Source organism: Bombus bifarius, unplaced genomic scaffold (genome assembly GCF_011952205.1).
Source record: "Bombus bifarius isolate JDL3187 unplaced genomic scaffold, Bbif_JDL3187 scf7180000008212, whole genome shotgun sequence".
Lineage (NCBI taxonomy): Eukaryota > Metazoa > Arthropoda > Insecta > Hymenoptera > Apidae > Bombus > Bombus bifarius.
Genome location: NW_022884515.1, coordinates 597857 through 624048, shown reverse-complemented (window position 1 = coordinate 624048; position 26192 = coordinate 597857). Strand labels below are relative to the sequence as shown.

At 35.7% G+C, this 26192-nt stretch overlaps 1 protein-coding gene across 5 annotated transcripts in view; it reads right to left on the bottom strand.

Annotated features, from left to right (window-relative positions):
- The window catches only part of LOC117210753, a 45017-nt gene that overhangs the window by 1465 nt on the left and 17360 nt on the right, over nt 1-26192 (bottom strand). The window contains exons 3-28 of one of the 5 annotated variants that reach the window (XM_033454062.1): nt 24444-24584; nt 22859-22894; nt 21593-21775; nt 21119-21262; nt 20559-20741; nt 20324-20455; nt 19476-19790; nt 19178-19360; nt 18638-18769; nt 18205-18519; nt 17458-17787; nt 16773-17093; nt 16121-16303; nt 15266-15316; nt 6018-6149; nt 4857-5180; nt 4131-4319; nt 3914-4051; nt 2533-2637; nt 1665-1762; nt 1405-1489; nt 1196-1327; nt 903-1085; nt 677-817; nt 286-609; nt 12-194 (exon numbers count right to left, since the gene is read on the bottom strand). In XM_033454062.1, the coding sequence (XP_033309953.1) occupies nt 12-194; nt 286-609; nt 677-817; nt 903-1085; nt 1196-1327; nt 1405-1489; nt 1665-1762; nt 2533-2637; nt 3914-4051; nt 4131-4319; nt 4857-5180; nt 6018-6149; nt 15266-15316; nt 16121-16303; nt 16773-17093; nt 17458-17787; nt 18205-18519; nt 18638-18769; nt 19178-19360; nt 19476-19790; nt 20324-20455; nt 20559-20741; nt 21119-21262; nt 21593-21775; nt 22859-22894; nt 24444-24584 (4683 nt within the window). Of the gene's footprint in view, nt 1-11; nt 195-285; nt 610-676; nt 818-902; nt 1086-1195; nt 1328-1404; nt 1490-1664; nt 1763-2532; nt 2638-3871; nt 4052-4130; nt 4320-4856; nt 5181-6017; nt 6150-15265; nt 15317-16120; nt 16304-16772; nt 17094-17457; nt 17788-18204; nt 18520-18637; nt 18770-19177; nt 19361-19475; nt 19791-20323; nt 20456-20558; nt 20742-21118; nt 21263-21592; nt 21776-22858; nt 22895-24443; nt 24585-26192 lie in introns of all 5 variants that reach the window. The other 4 variants (XM_033454063.1, XM_033454066.1, XM_033454065.1 and 1 more) reach the window with 4 other exon arrangements.

Genomic DNA, 26192 nt, shown 5'->3' with positions numbered 1-26192 from the left:
AAGAGTTTTACCTCGATAGATACTGGGGAATCTTTTGCGGAAATAAACGATGGCAGGAAGCTTGGTAACGCCCCATTTCCTGGCGTATCTTGGATCAGCCATTTTGACGAACGTGATGTCCAAATTGTCTGTTTCTCCGTCGATGTTCTCCAACTTCTCGTTCACTTCTTCGCTCTCTTTACTATTGTGTTCATCTAGAATAATTAATATGATTTTTTTATCTAGAAGTCAAATTGGGAATATTACGAACATCATCTAATACAAGGATGTTCCTTCTCTACTCACAGAAAAAGACAGTAAGGAACTCGTTCTCGTCTAACAGTTTGTCCAGCATCTTCTTGTTAACTTCTTCGATTTCATTTTTAATTTCGAACACATCTTGAGAAGTTAGCCATTGTAGAATCTTGTCTTCTTGAGTGAGATCGCCATCGTAGATGAGGGGCGTCTTTTTGCGGAAATAAACCAGAGACGGAACGTTCAGAATACCAAATTTCTCTGCGGCTTCCGTACTAAGAACCTTCACGAAATCAATACCGAATAAGTCCGCTTCACCATCGATTTTTTCCAAAGCTTCCATAATTTCGTCACACTCGGGGCAGTCTTCGTCGTCTGATTAAATTAAACGATTCAAGTGAAACTAGCTTCGTCAAAACTTACCAAATTCTGTGATACTTACAAAAGAAAACAGCTAAGAATGGTGATTCATCGAGAAGTCTTTCCAGCATCCTCTCGTTCACAGATTCAATTTCGTCCGCTAGTTCTCGGTTATCGTCATCGATCAGCCATTCGAGAACTGATTCCTCGTTTTGTAAATCACCTGGTAAATGCAATAGTGAATTCTTAAAGATGCAAACGATTTTGTTTAATCGAACTGATAATGTTGCAAGGGAAATTTTAGAGACCTTCGAACAAAAGAGGATTGCCATTTCTGAAGTAAACTAAGGCAGGGAAGGTTTTGATGGAATACCGTTTGGCCAGCTGAGGATCCTGAATTTTTACTAATTGAATACCAAATACATCGCATTCGTCGTCGATCTTTTCTAATCCTTCCAAAATCTCCTCGCATATATGGCAGTTTACTTTATCTACAACGTAACATTGTAATTTTGTTTTCGCTCTATATGAATATTACATTAATTTTATGTATTGTATCGTATATTATTTAAATGATTATAAAAAATACTCTAGAACTTACAGAAATAGACCGCGAGATATTGAGTCTCTTCAACAGACGTCTCTAACATTACTCTGGTAATTAATTCTATTCGATCCTCTGTTTTCTGGGTAATCAACCACTGCAGAACCTCTTCTTCCACTTTTAAATCACCTTTACAAACGAATATCTCAAATAATATGATATAATACAAAGAAACGTAGTGTTGTATTAACAAGAAAGTGGCGAACCTTCGAACACATTTGGTATTTGATTTTCGAAATATACCAATACTGGGAATTCCGTGACACCATAATCTTCTGCCACCTTGTAATCCTACAAAAATGTCATAAAAATTTTCCATTTATATCTCGACTGGAAGCCCAAATTTCTAAAATATTTCATATATTTTATGTACATGTATTTCCAATATAAATTCTTCTATATTTTCTATACTAACGAAATATTTTATGTATCCAGAAAGAAATTATTCAGTCACTTTTATACTCACTTGAGTCTTCACGAACGTAATACCGTGTCTGTCGCAATCATCGTCGATGTTCTCCAATTCTTCGAGAATCCCCATGCATTGCTCGCAGTCTTCGGCATCTAAAGGGAGACTATATCGTTATAAAATTCACGAACAGATCGAAGAGATATCTACTCGAAGTACAGCGATCTATGATGATAAGATGAATCGATCGATTGAACTGATTGGATCATCTAAAAAAGCGTTCTCCGGGTCTTATCTATGGGAGGGAAACTAGCTCTAACGAAAAAATAACAACGATGAACAGATTCGTATGGTTTCAGCTCGCGATCGTATACTAAATCTAATAAAACTCGGACAAACAAAATGGTTAGCATGCTGGTCGTCTCTAAGTGGTAACTATGGTGGTTTCTGCCTCCTGTTTCTATAGTGTTCTCATGCTATCTAATCGTGCAGGTACACCTGTGTGACAGTGTGAACGTGTAATAAAATGTAGGGAAAAAATTGGCCTGGAAAAATTGTGACGTTGATGAAAGTTCGTATATACACGTGTACGTTTAAAACTTAGTGGTTAGATTATCTGGCGATTAAACGAATTAAAATTTTTTTGCGAATAAAAAATATCGCAGTGGCCATCTGAAAAAATCATGCACTTTAAAAAAGAAATTAGATAAAAATGTACGGTGTTGTATTTCACTGGCAAAATTGTATTTGCAAAAATATGGACAAAAATGTATGTGAATGGTGCTGGAGTTCTGGGTAGTGCACACGGAACATGAATATCTTGGATGAACTATCTGCAACATATTCTAAATTGGTAGAACGGTAAAGAAAAAAGAAATCGGGTCGGCAACTCAATTGTTCTCTTTGTCTGTCTTCACGTGTGTACCATCGAGTTCTTCGGCTGCTTCGTGTTCGACGATCCTGCGCTCCTTGTGGCGGCTCTGCTTCCGCTGATATTTTGCCTGACACAAGTCACAAAGCGTTCTGTTCCCTGCGGCATTAGTAGACAACGTGTACAGCGTATGGACGGACAAGAAGACGAATAAAAAAGAGAAAGACAGGCCAAGTAGCAATGATCGTGACGAAACGTATAATCAAACGAAAGATCAAAAAACAAGGACGACGGACAACTTAGAATAATAAAAACGAAATCTGGTTAATCGTTGCGACACATTAAGCGTAAACCGTAGACAAGTACAAAGTAACAAAAGTTCGCGGTAATGTATGTATGTATATATGTACATAGTATAGTTTCGAGTCGCGTTTCATCCGAGTTGAACGAGAATTTGTTGCTTTGAAATTCTGGGCTGTTGCTACCAGAGCAGGAATTAATATAACGCAGACAAGTTGCTGGCTGCGGTCAGTTGTTATTCTCTTTAGCGAAGAAATATGATCAATAGCGTGGCGTGAAGGGAAGAGGAGAATGGGATAACAGGAAATCCGCTCGATGTGTAGTAGTATACTTGTTGTGGTATTAACACTAGAACTACCTTCGATATTTTATAATACATATAACACACATAGATAATCACAGATCACAGGAAAAACACGATAACTGCGTTTATGTTGATTTTTTGATTTTAATATCACATTGTGGCTAAAAAGGAATATTTTAATATAAAGTAGCCGAAGATGGGGAGAACCTGTTGGGTCCAGCCAAAGGTGTATATATATATATATATGTTAAGACAAATAATATTTTAATAATACGTCAAACGAATTTTTTGAGTTATGAATAGGATGCAAAAAATACATGTTTAGCTGTAGAATTAAATAAGAACACAATCTCGACAGCATGAGGTTAATTGACAATTAATTAACATTACCATTAAATTGACATTAATTGTATTGAATTTTAAAACTGCTGTCCATTGAAAAAAAAGGAAGAAAAACAGAAAAATCAACATCAATCCTGTTAAGAGCACTTGCATATTTTTAATAATTGTGAAAATAGAACATCCAGAACTCATTATCATTGGATCAATCATGTTTGGTAGTTCTAGCGTTAATGGTCAAGTTGTAGAGACTAAAGAATTATACTGAGATGATCCTCGACTTTATCGATTATTATCGATGAAGCAAAATGTGGATACGAATATCTGAATATCCGAATGATAATATTTACAATATTTACAATCAAATATAGAAGAAGAGCGGGATAAAGTATAAAAGTATAAAAATATTAGAAATATAGTAGAGCCACGCAACAGGCTAGAGATACATTCCTGCTTGGCAGTTGGCCGTAGCTGAAGGACTGTCAGACTTACAGAAGTACACTGCTAACGATTCCGATTCTCTTATCAAATGCAGAAGTTCTTCACCCTCCAAATCCTCGATTACCTCTCCGGATGGATCTTTCTGTGTTAATAACCATTGCAGTATCTGATTTTCGTCGTACAGATCGCCTTTGGCCGAAGATAAAATTTAATTAATTATAGACTTCGGATTCATTTTATTTGCGAGCTAATTTAATTTATAATATACCTGCATAAATGACTGGTTCCTTCGAGGACATTTTAAAGAACAATATAGCGGGTAATGCGAAGACGCCATAGTGCTTGGCCAGTTGCTTGTCGTCGATCTTCACGAACTTTATTCCCGCGTTGTCTGCTTCGTCATCGATGTGTTCGATTTCCACCAATACCCTGCCACACTGTTTGCAGTCGTTGCTGTCTAAACATACGCGCGCCATCGCGTTCGATATGCTCGAAAGTCTCGTTTTTTAAATAATAATCGTAGCTATTTTGCCGGATTTTTAATTTCTCCATTCTCACACTGTATTAACCCGAAATGTGGGCAACCTTCTAACAATTTCCTATTTTCCAGTAAAAATATCACAAAACCGTTCTGCATCCTCCATTCCTTGGATATCTTTATGCCGAAATTTATACAAACGTTTTAAACATTAAAGCTTCGAACGTGATTCTCAATTTATTCGATAACATTTTGGTTGCTCACACGAGGGTTGAAATAAAACGAAATAAAATGGAAACTTTCCAAATAGGTTGAAATTTCTTTTACGATATCAAATTTAAATATCATCGAAGTATCGATTAAAATGTTCTCGTCTTCATCTTACCCGAATAAACACCGTAATCCCAATTTTACATACATTCGATTCGATTTATAATTCTTGTTCTAACATTTTATTATTATCATATATGATTTAAAAGATATTCTTCGAACTTTCTCCTTAAATTCTATACTCACAGAAGAACACAGCCAAATAATCAGTGGTCTGTCGTATCTTGTGAAACATCTTCTTATTGATTCTCTCGATATGATCGGTGAGCTCCATGTTCTCTGGATTGGTTAGCCAATCGAGGATTTCCTCCTCGTCGTCGATATCCCCGTCGTAATTAATGTTCTTGCCCTTGCGGAAGTACGTGATACCGGGTGGATTCCGGTAGCCATATTTCTTCGCCATCAATCGATCCTTCATTCTTACGATCTTTATACCGTACTCAGCAGCTTCGTCGTCGATCAACTCGACGTGCCTGAGCACCCTAGGACTCTCTGGATCTTCCTCCTTGTCTACGGGAGCGAGATGTTTCTTTTTTCGTTTCGAGGCGACGTAATATCAACCTCTTAACATTCTTATGGGAGAAATTTACGAGCAAACTGGACATGTTTATGCAAATTTATCTTTGCGAATATAATTAAAGAAGTGGAACTTAAATAGAAGTTCGTTTTAAATGCTAAATATCACGGCCAGTAATTTCCCATATTTTTGCATACTACATGCATTTTGTAAATTTTCATATTTACTTTTAAATTGTACACTAAATGCATGTTTATTCAAATTCATATTTTTATGAACATTCATATTTTTATGAATAAGGAAATGAAATTTCAGTAAAGATTTGTCTCATTCTTTAAATACTACGACGTGTATTTACTTTACTGTGAATATTTTGTATATTTTTATGTCACGCGATTTCTATATATTTTGGCACATTTGAATTACCTATATCCAGATGCATAAACACACGTAATTTACTCATAAGATTTCTAAATTTGAAATGTTATTTGGTCGATAAGAGAAGAGACGATGCGAAGTTGTTACTCGATCATTTAAAAGATGAATTTAACTTTCGAAACGTGTCAAGTTATGATTTTAATAGAATTTGAGGGATGGATAATTAAGAAACGAATATAACAAAATTTTTCTTGTGTTTTTTACGGTGTTGGACCGATTTTAGATCGTTCGATTGGCTATTTAATTTTACCGACTACGCGATAATTCTTACTTACCCCATATAACGATTATATTTGAAACGAACAATTCGCCTTACGAATTATGTGACTTACTGCGAACAATCTACGACTTTGCACATTTTCGCAATCTTTTTGGTAGAAAAAATATCTTACAGAAAACGACAGCCAAGAATTCTTTCGTTTCGATATATTTGCTCAGGGTGTCACGATCGATCTCTTCGATGCTCTCGTCTGTCTTCTGCTTCACCATCCAATCAAGCACTTCGTTCTCGTCTAGCAGATTACCTAAGTTATCATAAGGTTGCTCGAATGTACTATCATCTTTTATCGAACTTTTATTCATCGTTATCAAACGTAATTAAATAAAAAATTAGTCAAAGAAACTACCAACTCTCAGATTTTTATAGATTTCATTTTATTCAAGATCTGGAATGGCTATTCTCTTCGTTTTTAAATAAATTCTGGAGATTTCTAGATGTTCAAGGAAACTTACCCTTCGTGTACAAGTCGTTACATAGTTCATCGATCGATGTCGGAATTAAAAGAGAATGTTTACTGATAAATCTCAGATCGCTCGCTTTACGATTCAGATATGATAAAGACTCTACGATTCTTCCCTCTATTATTGACGATAATTTTTCAATTTTGATAAACACTTTTTAAGTGTGCATTTTTATCTGGCACTTATTTTTGTGAAGGATGACGTTGAAAATCCTCGATGAGTATTTGATGACCGTGTGGCTGGAGTATCGTGAATTGTGTTCGTCGAGTGCAAGCTTTTAGTTCATCATATACATATATACTCTGATAAGCTTCTAAATAGAAACAAACGGGACAACGTGAGAAACTATTATACAAGTGTCACATATGAAACAGTGTAGTTTCATTTATTCGTTGGACGTTCACGAGACACGTTTTCGATTTTTAATAATCTATTTCTGGAGAAATTATAGGTAAGGGAGGAATTCTACGTCTATCATTAGCAGTAGTAACGGGCAAAGCAAATACAAAAGGATACTAATTGGTACTAGGAAACATATTTATTATCGAGTTTTATTATTGTACATGTTGCTCTTATGCGATTAACGAGGATGCCGTACGGCAGAAAGTGCGCAAAAACGTTTTACGAGCAGTAAAATAATTCCATGCCTTGATAATCACGATCACAGACGCAGCGCGATGATTAAGATAATCAAATAATTCCTCTCTGTTGACTAAATTTCTCGTGTGAAATTGATTAATATATTTGATCTCTGTTGCTCGAATTTTTATTTATATATCCTATATATATGTATTTTTATTCGTTTCTATTCCTCATACTTTTATCTATGTTCTTAATTTTCGGGTTATAAATTCACATTGCAAATTATCATTTACTGATTAATTATCGCGCTCGTGGATCGGTGACCACGATAAAAGTACAGTGTCTACGCGATGTTACTTCTGTATCAACGTAGCTTTTGTACAGATTATTATCGGCATTTTCGACTTGACGTCCGATGAGAACCACAGTGAATACAGAACTCAACAAATAAAACATTCGTATAAATAAATAAATAAATAAATAAGGTGAGCATGTTTTTTTTCGATTTTTCCTTTTCCTAACTTTCGTTCGGAACCATCGGTGAACCGTTCGAAAGGGGAGAAAAAGAACAAGAATTCTCGATGTGTTTCTTTTTTACTCCTTTTTTTTTCGATTTTTCTTCTGCTATCGTTTATTTTATTTTATATACTTTTTTTGTGATTTTGATATTGTTTAGTGCTGGCTCGTGCGGCCCAGTAAGCGATTAAAGCGATTAGTGATAGCTGGCGTAACAAGAAACGCACGTGTTCCTCGACGTTTTACTGTTGAGGAATATTTCAAAGAAGGTATGTTTATGTCGCAGCCACGATCATGGTAGCACTAAGGATAAGAACAGCATCGTGTATCGATGTACTATTAGGTATATGAAAGCCACAGGTGAAAAACATGACAAGTTAAACCCTTAAACAATTATTCTTTTATCGAAGAACGATCGTAAAATTCAATATGTTATCAGTCAATAAAAGATCTCCAGAAATAAACTTATCATGCTTTTCCCGCGTGATTTCCATATGTTTTATGATATGATAATAAAATTTATGATACTTATGTACAAACTCGAGATATCGTATCGCGCGTGTATGTACCAGTGTATATTATAAAAAAGAAAAGGAACGAGAATCAAAGGAAAATAGGGGATGCGACCCCAGAAAAGAAAAAGAAAAATCACGAATATTTTGTAAATTCGATTGGCAGACCCTAACTGCGTAAGTTCGCGTAGGCGCAGAATCTGAAACGAGATAAGGAGCAAGCTTAATCTCGAGTCTGAAATGAGACTAAGAAAAATCGAATGATGGATCAAGCAGTCGTTTATTCCAGATCAATATACGATTGTCATGATCATCAAGTTGCTACAAACCTATGTCGCTCGCGTTGCACTTGACATAAACATACTCTTGAGAGATCTGCTGATTGATTAAGGAATTATATAATTAAGAATAATTCGTTTTAATCCTGGAATCGAACCACGACGCCTTCAAAAGAGATTGTGCGATGAATCTTCATCCATCAATGTCAATCATGAAAGGATTAAATGAAGACTGAACGATAATTGCATTAGCGACAATATTAATTAATAATCGCTATAGCGTCTTCAGGTTCCAGGATTAAAACCAACGAGAGAAGATAATAAACGAAACGAGAAAGTGTTCGTCGCTACAACCTATACCGCGAGATCTAGGTAGAACACTACGAAACGTTCGGCAAGAGCGAACAGCCACATCTTCCATTCGATCGTCGACGATCGTTCGTTCGATCGATCGTTTCGCGACCAAGAAAAAAGAAGTCCTACCCCGTTCTTCCGCGAGCGTTACCGATCAAAAATGCAATGGGACAGCGGTATTGTGTCGTCGCGACGATATAACAATAGAACAATGATACGCAAGACTAATTTATGGCAGGACGATCGAAGTGTATGGCCGGTTTCGGCCATTATTTGATTAGAACGCATTCTTTGATTCACGCGCACGCGGGCATCGAGATTTTCTCTGTTCGCGCGAGAAATGCATGTGGATTTCTTATTTATATATGTATATTATATATACACATAAATCCTTCCTTCTTTCTTTTTAAAAATCGACTACTAAAAATCGCCTCGTAGACTGAACAAGTCTTATGTTTCTCGAGAAGCGTGTGCGCTTTGTTGTTGTGTTTTTTGATATGATTTAAGAACGCTTATTATCAAGAATTGTGCGTGACGATGATGTTGTTCGAGTTCGCTGATTTATATTCGCAGTTCTTTTTCCTTTCGTTTTTACGAAAAGTTTAGTTACGAAAAATTTACACGTGAGTGTTTGGCTATATCTTTTTGTGAAAAATATAGGAGGGTGTCTCGGGGATTACAGATATGTTAAATGAGGGTAAGGGCGCATGATTTTTTCGATGATCGATGCCGATTTATAGATATGCGACGAGATTTTAAAATATTTTGTTCGCGACGATGAGCGTAGGGCAGACAGATGATTACGTCGATGATGATGATACTTCGATATATCGATGACGAATCAAAATGACGATAAACATGTTTCAGGAACAAGTTTGTTCAACGAACGAAACATTCGTATCTTTTTTTACAATCTATATTTCTTCAACTGTATCTTCGTCTCTTCTTCTCTTCTGGTTTCTCTTCTTCCCTTCTTCTCCCTTTTTATCTTCCTTTTCCCTTCGATTCATCGGTTACTGTCTCTTACTCTCTGATCCAATTTCGTCCTTCATCTCCACCTCCTTCTGCTCGTTCTTTAGACTTTCATGATGTACGGAAGCCCGGCCACAACTGCAACAGGCCACAACCCCCGATCCAACTCTCAATGAGACGTAGAAAAACTATATCCTCACGATCCTTTCTCATCGCGGCATATTTTTCCCGTACAATTTCGTTTATAGATTACCTAGTTTAGTTACATTCTTCATTACCGCGGTACATTTACTTTTTCTTTTTTTTTTTTTTTCATTTTTCTCTCTTCAAAGCCGACTATGTATATATACAGTTCGGCGAGTCGCGACGTGTGAACAACCCTTATTTATTCCTATTATTACGGATTCGATCAACGATTACAAGGTTCTTGGACAGACACACACAATGTAGTAGGAAGCAGGAAAGGATCTGGTAGATATTTCGACGGAGCTATAATTGTAATTCTCGAATCACTTCGGTAAAATTCAAACGTATCTAACATCTCAAACAAATTTAATCAAAAAATATTCCTCAACGATCCATTTGTAAATTAAACACGTTACAGAATGAACTTCTAGAAAATCCTTCTAGGATCCATCCTCTAAAAATTGATTGTAAATTATAGCTCCGTCGCGGTTGAATCGTTTTAATAGTTACGTATATTATATCCGGTGCGCGGACGCTCTAGAACGTTTACAAGATGTTCGATCGAACTTGTGTTAGAAGGCTAGAGACTCTCGCGAAACTGTTATCCCGACGATTCGAGGAATCCGAGGAGCCAGCCCACCGGCTTTCCTAGGCACGTTTCTTGGATCGTCTTGCTTGTCCAGAACTTGCGGCTCGTGATTTTCTTCATGGACCGCGCGACACACCTGTATTCCAGATACGAAGACGTTTCGTCAGCCGGCCCTTTTCTTACTCAACGTTTCTTTCCAGCCCCCGTCTTCACACAGATCGGCTGTCACTTCGTTTTTCTATCATCTAATACCCTCTACTATGTGTTTCCTACGTTGCCAATTAAATCACTGCCCACTCTCCACGTGGATACTGATTTCCTTCAGCTTCGTAGTTCACTCATAATACGTATTATGTACACAGGGTGTTCCACGCAACTGGACCAATCTTGTAGCTTTGAGGAATAGAAAGTAGAAAAATGTTCATGGGGTAAAATTAAATAATTTAGGGCGATGCACGACCAGAACCGTCTACTTGTAGGTACAATAATTTACTAGCTGATAACGTTAGTAAACTAAACAGTTGCGAATTATAAACTTGTCTTTTACGATTTCGTAATTTTTTGTCCAATAAGATAATCAAATAGTTCACAATTTGTAAAAATTTTTTGCGTAGCTCCATTTACTTCATTATCAAACTTAGTTGTTTTATTAACAAAGTGAAAATATAAAATCGTAAATGACTTAATATTTTTTTTGCAGGGAACAAAAATTCGCGTGGTATATAAAATAATATGCAGTTCAATTAAAAAAAAATAGGGGTAATTTTGAAGTTCTTGAAACACCTCTACATTCAGATTGGACATACTTCATCTTGCATCATGAAATGTATCTCTATCTTCTACCTTACTTGGAAAACTAGTTTTGCCCAATTACGTAGAACACCCTATGTTCCTTTTCTTCCTCAAAATAATTCCTCATGGATTATCATCTTTATTAAATCAAAATCTAATCTTCCGTGAAGAACGTTGATTCGATTTGAGTCACTTTGAATCAGATTCTGGATATGTATGGGCAATGATTTAACTCCGCGATTACCACAGCCAGTTCACATATTTACCGCTTCCGAAGAATCCCTTCTTGGCCTTGTGGTCGCTCGATTTGCTAACCCCCGATGACACCGTGGCAGTTTTTCTGCTGTCCTTTGCGGTGAGCTTGTTAATCGGCTTCAGGCCGGGCAGCCCCAGCTTTTCGGACCTCTCATGCACTTTGCCCTTGTCCTTGGTCACCGGGCCGACTTTTGTCACTTTGGCGACTTTTGTGCCGTGGGCGACCTTGGCAGGACAGCACTGGTAGGGCTGATAGGAGGGAATCTTGGGTTTCGCGCTTTTACCTCCCATGCCGATGTAGAAACAGCCGTCGCCTGCAGTAAGCAAATATACAACGAGTCAGATACAGAGAGATTGATTCCAGACAAAGATGTGTGGCAAAAAAAGAGAGCAAAAGTTGGTAAGAAAATTGGCTAGCCTACGGCTGATTGATTCGTCTCTTCACGAGTTAATACGGATGGGGTGGGTTGAAAAATTAAAGAAAAAAAGAAGAAGATGTGAAGAGAAAATAAAGAGAGAGAAACAAAGAGATTAGTGACTAGTGCAGAGAGAACGTGTCACTCCAACCCCAATTGCGCAGCAAAAGCCAAACGTGCATATTTCTCACAGACGAAAATATCTCGCGGCGAGTCGACGACTCTTTTATGGCAGCCATTTTAGCGTGAACCAGCCTCCACTTAAATCTTTATCGAATTATAAAAAAGAATGAAATCCTAAATGGGAAGAAAAGATGACTTTTACATACTGTGACATGTTTCTCGTATGATTTTCAAATTATTCGAATTTTAATCATATTGAGTTTATTGAATCGTATCGCTAAATACCTCTTTTTTTTATAAATTTTAAATTACTCGTATAAAGTTTCTATGTTGAGTTTCCAACTAGTTTATGTATGTTTTTATCCGATTCCTAAGTATCTACACGTGCGAATCGGAGTTTTCTGCTTTTGAAGTTATTGAAATCCCGCGAGCAATGGAATTATTGGCATGCTTCACCGCCGATATTTATCGGTCGTGAGATATTCCGAATGAACCCCCTCCGCGTTATTTTTTTATTTCCCCGCTCTTTCAAGCAGAGGCCAGTCCGAATCTCTTCGACTCGGAGCTCGCTGCAGACGACAGCTGTCAACTACAACAGGAACCATCGGCTCGCTTTGGAGAAATTTGTTGTTATTTCATTTGTTGGGTTGTAAAAGTGCGATCGAGGTCTTCTGGAGCTACGGTACCATCATTCTAACAACCAACGACAACAACTTTACTTACCTCTATAAAAAAAAAAAGAAGAAAATGAAACATAGATAAATAAAATATAAGTTTGATACCAACGAAGAAAGCCGTATCGATAAGTGCATGTAATCTATCTACTAATTACAAATGAATATACGAACGAAACAGCGAGTTACAGTAGTCGTACGATAAGAATTTTCAAAATGGCCATTGTGTTTGGTCACGTAGCTCCATCGACAAAAGGGATGTCACAAGGGTGGCATGCAAATGAGGGAAATTCAAGACTTCTAGACGGTGGAGGGCAGAAAATAAGAGGGAGAGAGGATTCAGGCTGATATAGTTAAGGGAACGAAAGAATTAAAAAAAATATATAAAGAAATAGAAGAATTTTAATTTCCATGCAGGTACGCCCTACGGCCACTGGCTCGACCGTAAACGGCGAGCAGACGGCCATGTCTTCAATTAAATAAATCTTTCATTTTAGATTATTTGTTACGGCCAACCCGAATCGCTCTAGATGGTAAATATATACATGTATCTCTACGTTCTGTTTTCTGCAGGGATATCATTGTATATGGTATATTATTTGCTTTTTTATTTTGTGATTCTTTATATCGCGCAGCGCAAAGCCCGTCACACTTTGATCTCTCACGTGAAATCCTCTTCGGCCTCCTCAGTTGTCGTCCTACCTTTACCTTTGTCCAAGATTTTCTTCAGAGCTTTGTCTAATTTCTTATTTTTCTCTTCATCTTCGTTATCATCATCTTCATCATCGTCGTTATCGTCATCGTCGTCGTCGTCGTCTTCGTCTTCGTCTTCATCGTCATCGTCGTCATCATCATCATCATCATCATCATCATCATCATCCTCATCATCGTCGTCATCATCGTCATCATCATCATCATTATCATCATCGTCATCATCATTATCATCACTATCATCATCATCATCATCATCATCATCATCATCATCATCACTATCATCATCATCATCATCATCATCATCACCTGCGTATTAACAGGGCCATCGATAATATTCTGCGCGGCCGGAAATGAGCGTGTACCTACGTTTTTTGTGATCGATACGGCCTCTCGGTCCAAGGGATTGCATGCGTTTAACGACTTAAAATGAATCACGTTATTTACGTGTGTATTATAACAACGAACACGTACGAATTTGTTATCGATATCGTTTCCGACATGGATGATCGCGACATAACATACATTTAGTAGTAATATACTTCGTACGAACGAAGGCAACAATCTGCATGTTCGCGTGTATCATTGTGTGCATTCATGGAAGTTCCTTCGATTTTTCTTTTCTTTTCTTCTTACACTGTTTCGTCGCTAGCGATCTTTTTTTTTTTTTAAATTAGAGGTTAATATCGCATCAATTATCGAAAGAAAATAAAATAAAAGATTGATTTTCTCTTGAAAGTGTCTTTACATTTACGTAGCCACGAAAGTGCAAAGCGAATGTTATTATTCAGCTTTCGAAATTTTCTTAGATATTTATTGATCGATTAACGACAAAACAGTTTAATGGAAACGCGGTGAAAGAAAGATCTTGCATCACAAAACGGTTAGATATCGCGTGTCCGTAAGTTTTTAAACAAAAAAAAGCTTGATCAATTCTCATTTCTTCTGAATACTACATATTATATATTATATATTATATTATATATTATAATACTGAATATTACATATTAATAGTAGCTATACGCTCTGTTCCCATGTTTTCATCGAAAAAGTTGCGCTCTCGCCGAGACAGATGTTTAAATGAGCGTATGTGTATAAATTGCTGTATGCTGGTTATGTGATAGAGGGAGTGGTAATGGAGAACAGTGACGAATAAAATAAGTAAATAAACGAGTCATAAAAACAGATACTTAAGATAATCATTAAGATAGAAAAAGAGATAGACAGTAAAAAGTGGAGGCAAGAGAAAAAGTGGAAATTCGCATTGTACGGGTGTGGCTTTTAAATGCATTGTGAACGGGTCAGTTGGTCAGAGCGATCTTGCGCGCGCGTTAGAAGCTATATCATGAATCGACATTTTCAATAAATCTTTTTCACCGAGCTTTGTGAGATCTTTCTTTTTTCGTTCTTGTTCTTCTCAAAACCGAGCAATCAATTTTTGTTTCATTGTCCATACACCGCCGATCCTCTTCCAATCTTTTAAGCCCTTATCGCTTAAAGAACAACTCATCAATTAAGTTTAATTAAACCTCAAATATCTCTATACAATAATTATTAGTTCGTATGTAACGACTAATAATTTTTAATTATAGTAACTAATAATTTATAACTAATAATTTAATTTTATCAGTAAATAACCTCTATTTTCCTTGATCGAAATAATATCGATCGGTTTAAAAGAAAAAAATCGAAAAAACCATACACTTTAAGCACTTCAAGCGTTATTATTACACGTAGAAAGAAACTGCAAACGTAAATTATCATAGTTGTTCTTTCTGAACACGCGGTTATGGGGATTGTGATTGTGGCAGAGTGATCGGGGTGATCACCACGGCGCGAGTATTGTACTCGTAGCCCGGTGGTATGGTCACGACCGAGATTAACGTCACAAAGAACAGTACACCAGTAATAATAATCATCATCCTAGAAATCTCCTTACTTTTCTGTTCGATTAGCCATTCCAGAACTCTCTCCTCGTTCTTAAGATTACCTACAAAAGGCACACACGCATATCAGGATCAGCTCAGTCACTTGGTGTACCGAGATTTCATTTGTTCGGTTGCAGGGGGTTAAAATAGTTTCGAAGGGGTCGCCAGGTTTTTGGTCGCGGGGTACCTTGTAGGATGGATAGTGTCAGTTGTTCTTCCTTTTACTTTTTTTTAATTTAACGTGATCTTTATCGAAAGTGTTTGTATCATTGCAAATATTACTTTGAAAATTGTTTCAGTACCAAAAAGAAATTCCTTATTATTTTCTCTATTTTTAATTTTATTTCCAAGTGATGATAACGAATATTCTAATTTAATTAATAATTAAGGATAACTATTTGAGGCAAAAGATGTACAAATTTTAGAAAATATCATTATACTATCTATCTTTTTCTGATATTCAAGCGTTTGGTAATTTGTTTCAAATGAAAACAATATTTACTGTGCGATGAATCAATTTCCTTAGAATTGATTTACCGGGGTTTCACGATCTAGTTTCTCAACCTTAGCCAAGAATAAAATCTGAAACTGACTTTTCATCATATGATATGATCCAATTAGAATTGATCGAAATTTTCTTGAGAGTTCAATGAAAGAACAACAATGCAGATCAAAGAGGAATATCTACGAGGAATGTAAAGCAGAAATTTCGTCGTGTCTTTGTTTCAACGATATTAACAAACAAAAAGAAATATAAAAAATAACCACTAAAAAAAAAGAAAGAAAAAAACAAAGACGATCTAACTAAGGGAGTGCGGGTCTTGATCGCGATTGAACAAGCCAAGGATTAAGCAATCGAGACTTACCGTCGTACATGATGGGCACCCCAGTTTCGTAATAAACGAGCGCTGGGAACGAGAAGACGCCAATTTCGGCAGCTAATTTCGCGTCGTTCGACTTAACAAATTGTATACCGTGCTTGTCAGTGTCATCATCGATGGTCTCTAGTTCTGCGAGTATTTCCGGGCACATTTCGCATTTATCATCGTCTGTTTAAAAGAAATATCTTATTTTCTAAGAGATACTTTAATTTAGGAAATGTAGCTTCTTAGATTACTGTTATCTACAATCTGTTAATTTTATCTAATTAAGCATCAACTAGTATTGTTAGGTCATAAGTAAACATAACAATTTGAATTATAATTCTTAATTTTAGAATGTTATGAATTATAGTTTTATTTGGCCTTCTATATTTTATAATATATATAGCTATACATGCTGTTATTAAGAAATACGAAAACTTATTCACGTTATTAATAAATTTAAATATAAAACATAGAAAACTAAATAAAACTAGATGCGAATTATTTTAGTAAATAAAAAGTATGGGATGAAAATAAATAATCCTAATGAAAGTAAAGCGTTCTAACTTGACGATATCAGTCGAGATTTAAAAGATTTATATATATAAGTATAAAAAGTATAAAAATATAAAAGTATTCATTATAACAAACTTACAAAAGAATACAGCGAGATGTTCAACGTCGTTGATCAGCACCTGTAGCGTCTTCCGATCGACGTTCTCGATCACATCCGGTGCCTGACTTCGAAGTTCCAATATCCACTCTAAAATCGCTTCTTCGTGCATCATATCACCTGAATAAACCTGACGGAATTTGTGTCTGTAGAACGCCAATGCTGGTAGACCAGGAAGATCGTATTCCTTTTCGATTCCCTCATCTGAGATCTTTACAAAGTCGATGTCCTTTTCTTCGCACTCGTCGTCGATATTCTCTAGCTCTTGGAGGATCTTCTGGCTCTTCTTGTCTCCTTCCTTATCTGGAATGGAAAACATTAGTGTAGACAAGATATTTTTTATTTTGGTCATTCAGAAGCTATATCGATCAACTCCATAAATTATAGAATAGAGAAAAATTATTTAAATATTTTTAAACATTTGTCTTGAATTATTTATTAAGTATTTCCGTGATTATTCGTGCCATCTGATTACGATCAGTGAACATATAAAAATTAATTTCTAATCACAGTAATAATCACATGCCTAGATAATAAATTTGACATAAAAAGTGGTATCGTTCAATTTGAATTCCGAGAAATTATTTAATAATTTTTTGCTTTACCGATTGCTAAATATAATATTAAATATTATATTTATTAATTCTCAAAAAGTAATAATACTAACAAAAGAAAACAACGATATAATCGTTCTCCTCAAGAATATTCTCCAACATCTTGGCATTCACTTCTTCAATCTTCCCTGGGATTTCAAGAGTATCTTCATCGGTGATCCACGAAAGTACCTCGTCCTCATCCTCGATGTCGCCCTTATAGATCAAAGGCTCCTTGTTCCTGAAAAAAGCCAGTGTAGGGAAATTCTTGATTCCTTGTTTCTTCGCGAATCCTGTGTCTTCTGTAGTGACGAAGATGATTCCAGTTTCGTCCAGCTCGTCGTCGATATTCTCGAGCTCTTTGAGGATTTTCTCACACTCGTCACCATCCTCGCAATCTCCACCTAATAAATGAAAGAATTTTTATTATTAGACGTTGCACAGGTAGTTTAGGTACCAAAATACGATTTAAAAATAAAGATACATATATTGAAAATAATTCATAACGTGCAAATTTACCATTCTTTTTATTCACTTCACATTTTCTTTTATTCTATTTGTAATAAAATGAAAAGGAATTCTATACGATACTTGATAATTTTCGAAACAAAGATAAGATATTCGTGACAACTCGAGACAAACTCGAGAAAAGATACATTTCTGCTTTTTCGTAACAAAGTTGAAGAAATATATTTAAGACCTATATTATGAAAATTATATATATTTAACCTAATTATATTCAACTTATACTTCAAAACTTTAAAACTTAAACTGTGTTTTCGTGACGAACATAAACTAACAAAGTGAAGGAGTATACTTACTAAAGAATGCGACGACGTATTCGTGTTCTTCGATCAAATCGACGAGTATTTCATCAGTGACTTCCTCGATGGTAGCAGTGTTCTTTTGTTCGATCAGCCATTCAAGAACTTCGTCCTCGTTCAATAAATCTCCTTCGTAGAGAGCCGGGATCTTGTTCTCGAAGTAGACCAGAGTCGGAAGGTGATCGATACCGTACTCCTTCGCCTCAGCATCGTTGTCCATACGAACGATCACGATTCCTTCCTTCTCCAACTCGTCGTCGATGTTCTCCAACTCGTTCAGGATACGCATGTCCTGCTTGTCGTCTTTATCGTCTACGGAAAGGAATCAATTCGTGTCTCGTTTTCGCTCGCGATCGACCAACAGCACCTACCTAACCGGTAACAGTGGAAGAATGTTAAAAGGAGGTAGAAAGACGAATCGATCGCTTACAAAACAGGACTGCCAAGTACGGCGAGGTCTCAATCAGCTTCTCCATCATCTCGTCGGTCACCTCCGGTATCTCCGAGTGCTTCTTTTGATGCAGTAGCCATCCGAGCAGCTGATCCTCGTTCATCAGATCGCCTGCAAAATTCAAATATCATTTATTGCAATTTTTTTTAGTCTTTATCTAATCTAGAGTATGAGAATGCCTATGATTGTGAATGAGAGTCCTTCAAGGAGCTTTCTATGTGTAATTTTTATTTCATCTGACATGTTATATATTATACAGTGCTTTTTTACGAGGGATATAATTTTTATTTGAAAGACGCGCTAGGTTTTTAAGTTTATTTTTATTCCTTTTTTTGAAACTTCACGAAATTTCTATCTCTTTTCTTATTCGCTTTTTCGAATCTCTCAAAGATGATAAGAAATTTTTTACTTAAATTTATACAAAGCTGCGAGAATCTTTACAAAGGACGCGATAACTTTTGTTTCAACTCATATAAAATTTGGGAAATTTTAGGAAACGTATAAAAATTGTCGAAGTACCTTCGTACACGTGTGGTATTCTTTTCTCAAAGAATACCAGTGTAGGCAGAGAGTCGATGCCATATTCCTTAGCTTCCTCCAGATCAGAAATTTTCACGAACGCTATATTGTGCTGATCACAGTCATCGTCGATGTTCTCCAATTCACCAAGGATTTTCTGGCTCTTCTTCTGATCCTTGTCATCTGTTAAAGGAATAATCCAATAAATTCAATGCATAAGATGATATTTCATATAAATATCTATTTTATATAATGCGCGTAAATAAATCTTCAAATAAAAAAGAAATTAATCACTGACAAAAGAGGACGGCTACGTGAGGCATCTTCTCGATGATCATATCGAGCACTTCATCTGTGATGTCTTCGATCTGATCGGTTTTTTGTTGATTCTCCAACCACTTTAGAACCTTTTCTTCATCCTCTAGATTTCCCTCGTACAACGTTGGTATTCCCTTTTCGAAGTACAGCAGGCTGGGAATTTTTTCGATACCATATTCCTTTGCTTCCTCTAGGTTGTCGATCTTCACGAAGATCACCCCGATCTGATCACACTCGTCGTCGATGTTCTCCAGTTCATTGAGAATCTTTTGCGATTTCCGGTCGTTGTTGTCGTCTAAGGATAATTTGCAATTTATAAAACGTTGTTATTCGATTTATTATACAGAAAATTAATTTTATAAATTAGTTAATCTTAAACAAAATTGATTTCCAAACAAAAGGTACGCAAGAGTATTATTAAGTTCTGTTATCAAATAATTAATTTTTAATCAATTAAAAATTTATTCTACGTGTTTAAATCATTTTGTACAATTTAACTCTGCTATAGTCCTAGAATTTTTGTTTTCTCAATTTCACTTTTGCTTTAACAAATGAAACTTATGATTTCAACCGAGTCCGTAATAACTTCCTATAGTGGTTCATGCAATCGTCCATAATTAATTAAAAAGAAAGACCTGCAATGCTTTGAGAAGCGCTTTAATATAATACATCTAAACTGTAGAAAAGTTGAAAATTTGAAGAAATCTCGTAATCTGTTTCATATTATTCTCAAACGTAAATGACAGAAAAATACAATTGAACAAGAAAATTAATTTGAGACATGTAGCAGAGTTAATCAATGGATTCTGTGCGAATGAAAAATCTTACAGAACAGCACGGCAAGGGTTTTTCCATCCTTGATCAGACGATCCAACATTTCGTCGGTGACATCCTCGATCTCGTCCTTCTCCAATTGCGACAGCAACCACTCCAGAATTTCATCTTCATTCTCGACATCCCCTACGATCATCCAATTTCATTTCATTTAATTTCTAATCATATATCCAGTTCTCTTTTCTTTCGTCCTCGTCGGTTTGCCCAATTGCTCCACCCACCTACCCACCATCGTAAAGATTCGGGATTTGCTTTTCGAAATACACGATCGCTGGGAGAGAGTCGATGCCAAAATCTTTCGCAGCCTTGTCATCGTCAATTTTCACGAACTGGATCCCGTGCTTATCGCAGTCGTCGTCGATCTTCTCCAGCTCGTTCAGCACCTGCATCGAATCTTCGTCACCGTGGTCGTCTAAAAGTTTTACAGGATAACAGATAGTATCGGTGTAATAAAAAGAAATGATTACTGGATAGCAGATCTTTATGCATTTGTGAGAAATTCGAAGATACAACGCATACAATAATACACAGAATGCACATATGAACATACGTGTAAGATTGTACAAATGTATAAAAGGCGTAAGCATGTAAAAATATATAAAATATCTATTATTAAAAGTACATATGCGTCTGTAATATTTAATAGGTGAAATAAATCTTTGCTGAAATTTAATTTTTTTAATTGCGTTTACAATAATATGAATTTGCATAAATAGTTGTAGTTTAGAACTGATATTACTATAGATTATTATAGCATGGAGTATAAATGACGAATAAAAAGTTACATACAGAATAAAACGACTAGGTTATCGATATTTCCGATCAAGGTTTGCAGAGTCTTCGCAGTTACATCCTCGATTACGTCCTCTTCGTCTCCTGTGCTTTTGTTCGCCACCAGCCACTCCAACACGTCTTCCTCTTTGCTAAGTTCGTCTGTACAAATTTTTGATTAATATCATGGCAAGTAAATTATCGAGATTTATTTTTTTCAGTTACATGATAACATCGACCGTCCTAATATTAGTAAATTTATATTAATATATTCACTGTATTATACAAGAAAATGTAATTAAAAAGAATCTTCCAACTTAAATCTAACTTGATCTAGAGATTCAGATACGCAAATTATTTTGATAATTTCAGTATCGTGTTGTTCAAGGTAAGAAAATTATTAAAATACGTTTTTTCAATTGTTTAGAAATTCAAACGTTTCACAAATATTTTTAATTTACTTTTGCTTGTTTTAAAATCGTCAATGCTTACGCTCGTAAATTATAGGAATCTGGTGCCTGTAGTAGACCAGAACCGGAAGAGGACCTAAATTATACTCGTCGGCGAGCTGTTCGTCCGCGATCTTCACGAAACCGATCCCCAACTGATCGGCCTCGTCGTCGATATTCTCCAGCTCTTGAAGGGCCTTGAGACACTTTTTGCAGTCAGGCTTGTCTGTCCCATTTGAAATAAAGGACAATGTTATTCAGGTTTCGTGGTTCTTTCGGCTATTACATATGGAAGATAGAGTCGGGTAGTTTCTGGGTCAAATCGGGTTAAATCAGGTTTCCTCTTACATTTCCTTCTTTCGAATTTAATAGAAACTTGAAAAAAGTCAAACGATAATTTATAGGAATATTTTGTAATTCTTAAGAATAAAAATTATTCTATGTCAAGTACTTTTTCATAACGCAAGGATTTTGTGGGGGAATTAGTATACAAGATTTCTCTTAGTCATCATACACATTCCTTCTATTCTAAGGGGGCAGGAGGGATGCAAAATGATACACATCCTAACATCCAAATCGTGACCATCTTCAAGTGCACAAATTAGTAAACTGAACATATATTTCATTTGATTTTTAATCTAGGAAGTATAGCTTTTCCAATTTAAGAAATATATCTACATTCTTCACCACGTTATCGTCTTTACTCGTGCTTCTTTGTTACCATTTTCCCTCTAGGTTTTCAATTCTTCTTATTAAAGTGAATAGATAGACGAATAACCGCTGAAAGTAATGCAGTAGTTCTTCGGTGTTACTTGAAAGTTGGTTAAGCATGTTTATCGGAGGAATGAAAACGTATATGGGAACATATAGTCAAGCGTTAGTGACGAACCAATACGTTTAAGAAGAATACAAAGTGTTTACTTCATGATACAGAATACGCCTTATTATTATATTTATTACATACAAATTTTGACCCTTAAGAGCCAAGGAAAAAGAATTTCGTTGTGGGAATATCACACTTACCTACAGTGAAAAGAATAATCTCAGATAAATAGAGCACAATATTCTGTATTATACTGTATTAAATCATTATACCATCATCCATCGATGAAAAGTATTGATATTTATACAAATGTTTGAAACTTCATTTCAAACGAATTGACGTTAAATCGTCAATCATTAAGAATCAAAGAAGATATTTCTTTTCTTCTCAAACGTTTTAATTGATTCATCACGGTGTATGTACAAGCATTCGAAAAGAAAGCTGAGCGACATTCATAGCAGTGATTTCATTGAAATGTGTACTTACTAGAACCGGCGCCAGCACATCGTTGCGTATCCGGACCTATCGATATCAACACACACAAGAACGTTTCACATATATGTATTATTTACAAGTATGTTGTAAGTGATCGGATCGCAAAGTGGAACGAATTGCCGGAAACCCTCATCGAAGCATAAAAGTACAAAGTTAGTTTTCTTTTGCGACCCATCTACGCTTCTTGCATTTGAAATTCAATTAATTCATCCATCTTTGCGATGCGTTAATTATACCACAACGGACAAAGTTTTACAGACGAATAGGAAAAAGACGAATACTGACAAAGGATCGATGGTAGTCGGTAGTATAAAAGGAGAACTTTCGCTGCGCTCTTTCCAACGAAGAAAAATTTTGTTCACGATATACAGGTATTCACAATGCTTCTTTGAACGAATAAAAGATCGTAATTGTACATTTTTTCAATGTTTCGAGGGACAAAGAGATTGTTATTCGACACGTAAGATATTTTTCTTCGCAATGCAATAAAAGAGGAACGTTCACACAATGCTCTCTCGAAGGAAAATTTTAATGGCGATGTTCTGCAGAATTTTGAGAAAACAAAACGATTACTCGGTACGTGGAAATTTTTCGATGAAATAAACAGAGAACAGCTACGAAGTTCTTCTGGACAAATAACAATTTTGATCGCTCGTTTCCACAATGTTTCGAGGGAACGGTATGATTATGCGATACGTGAAATATTTTTCTTTGTTAAAAAAAAAAAAGGAAAAACAAAAGAAGAACATTCATAGCGCTCTTATGGGCGAAAAAACATTTTTATCGCGCATTTGTACAACGTTCCAAGAAAACGTAAAAATATTTATATAGAGAGGAATTTGTATAGTTTTTTTACAACACTTCGAAGAAAGATTTGTTATACGATATGTAAAAAATTCTTCTTCGTATTAAAAGCTAAAGAGAGCGTTAAGGCGGGAGAGGAAATGTACGGTGGTCCGTAACATCGTGATGAAGTAAAAAACGTATCTACAAAGTAACGCTGTAATGATATTTCGATATCACGAAACGGTGTCATTGCATTGAAAAAAAATCTCGCTCCTCGTTAATATCAGTGAAAATAAAACCAAAGAAATCGGCTTGAGACGAGACATGTTAATGCGACCGAGCTTCTCAGCTGCTTGGACACTGATGAAAGCTCTGTTAATCGTAATCATACACTGACAGAGCGTCTGCACAGACGTATTAGTCAGACAATAAAATAATAATAAGAAAAAATATTGCATATTATGTACACGAGTTGTTTATATCGATATACACATATTTACATATATATTTGAGCACGTAATTCGATAATGAATTATTTACATGGCTGAAATCAAAATATTTCCGGTGGTATTTTTATTATTTTTGTACAGAAGAGTGTGTTTATGCAGACTGAAAAAATATATTTGATTCGTTTTACCTTCGAGATGATTTTATGATTCCTCTACATTCTTCCTGATGAAAGGGAAATATATGTAAACTTGCTTTCAAGGGAGACAGAAAGAGAGAGAGAGAGAGAGATGATTTTTTTGACAGAAGAACATGTTGGAGTTACGAGGGAAAGAGAACTCACAGAATAGGACTGCCACGAAGTCCGTTTCCTCGACGATTTTCTCTAAAATCATTGCGTTCACTTCCTCGATACGATCGGGTAGATCCATCGCTTCTAGACTCGTTAAGAAATCTAACACATTTTCTTCGTCCATCAAGTCACCTGAAAAAGCGAAACGAATGACGAAGGAAATTTGTGTAAACTTATAATGTAGACAATTTATTTTGTATTCTCTGCAATCGTCAATGATCTACATAGAATGTATACTTTTAAGAGAGAAAATTTATTTTTGATTCCATTCATTTTTAGTTGTCAGTACTCTTCACTTACTAAGGTCTCTAACATAGAAAAATTATTTCTTTTATCGTTTCCAAATTGCTTTTTTTTGGTCAAAGATTCAAATAGCAGAATGAAATCTCTAATACAGAAAAATTCTCTTTTATCACTTTCAATTATTAAAATTCTAAATGGAGGAGTCTCTGGTGCAAAAAGTTCATCTCTATAGAGGTTTCGCATCCTTAGAGACTCTAAATAAAAAGCTCTTACAATTATATCTAGAAAATTACTTTTCCATCTCGGATAGTTTCGAATCGTAAATAGAATTCTACGCGATAATATTTCAAAAGGACAGGTTTAAATAACATGATTGATTTATTGCAAAATCAGTTCCATAGCTATACATTTCATTCGCAAAACAAAAGAGTTACTTAAGACGTCCGTTGCATAAATCAATTGACACTGTACCAATTCTACGCGGCTTCTACGCGTAGAATAAATCGGTTCATAACATGTATCTTCGATCGTGACTTCCTGTCGCTTTTATTTACCATCTGGTAACGTCGAAAATAGTATCTGTTGCACTAGCCACAATGGAAATAGATGCAACTTGTCGTTACATCATCGAAGGTAAAATCAAGCCGAAACAGTTCCGGGTGAAAACTAATTCTATCGAGGTCCTCTTTTTTCCCCAATCTTGTTTTATTTCGAAGAGGACGGCCGAGTTATATCTCGCGCATTTACTTAATAAATCTACAAGGTTGCGTTGCCAAATGCGGGTTTTGTTGATCACAATGTAGCACGATTGATGATCGCACCTGTCCTTTGGTCTGCTTTCGCGTTTCTTGTCCAACCGCGTTCAATTTCCGAGCTTCTTCCTCCGATTTCATTAATGTGACCCGCTTAATTCTCGCTTCTGACGAATATCGTTCTTCGTCGAATAATTTAGTTTCGGTCTTTTTCATCGATCGGATGTTTCGTGTAGTCGCAGAATATTGAATTTCAAGCAGATAGTTGCTCGATTTTTAAGTTCTCTCCTGACCTCGGATGGATATCGTCTTTTCTAGACTTATTCGTATTATTTCTAGTCGATGGAAATTTTGTTACTTTCTTACATTTGTGTTTGTAGTGATTCGTAAGAATGTATGATGATGCGTGTGAAAAATGTGTTGGCTAATCAAACGTATTATACAAATGTATCAACGAGTATCGATGCTGTTATAGAATAAAGAATATCGCCCAGTAAAGAACATAATATTATTCCATAGAAGAAAAAATTACATAAAATAAAGTATATTATACTGCACAGAATAAAATGTTTTAAACTTGAACGCGTCATTTTCGTAATAAACTCGATGCAAGTAATTATAGAAAGTTACAGTTCGGCCTATCTACTATAACATAGTAGAACAACAGCTATTTATTTCCATCCTAAATGTACCGAGTGCTTGAAGACTTATAGATTACAGCGTACATATGCAATTATAACAACAA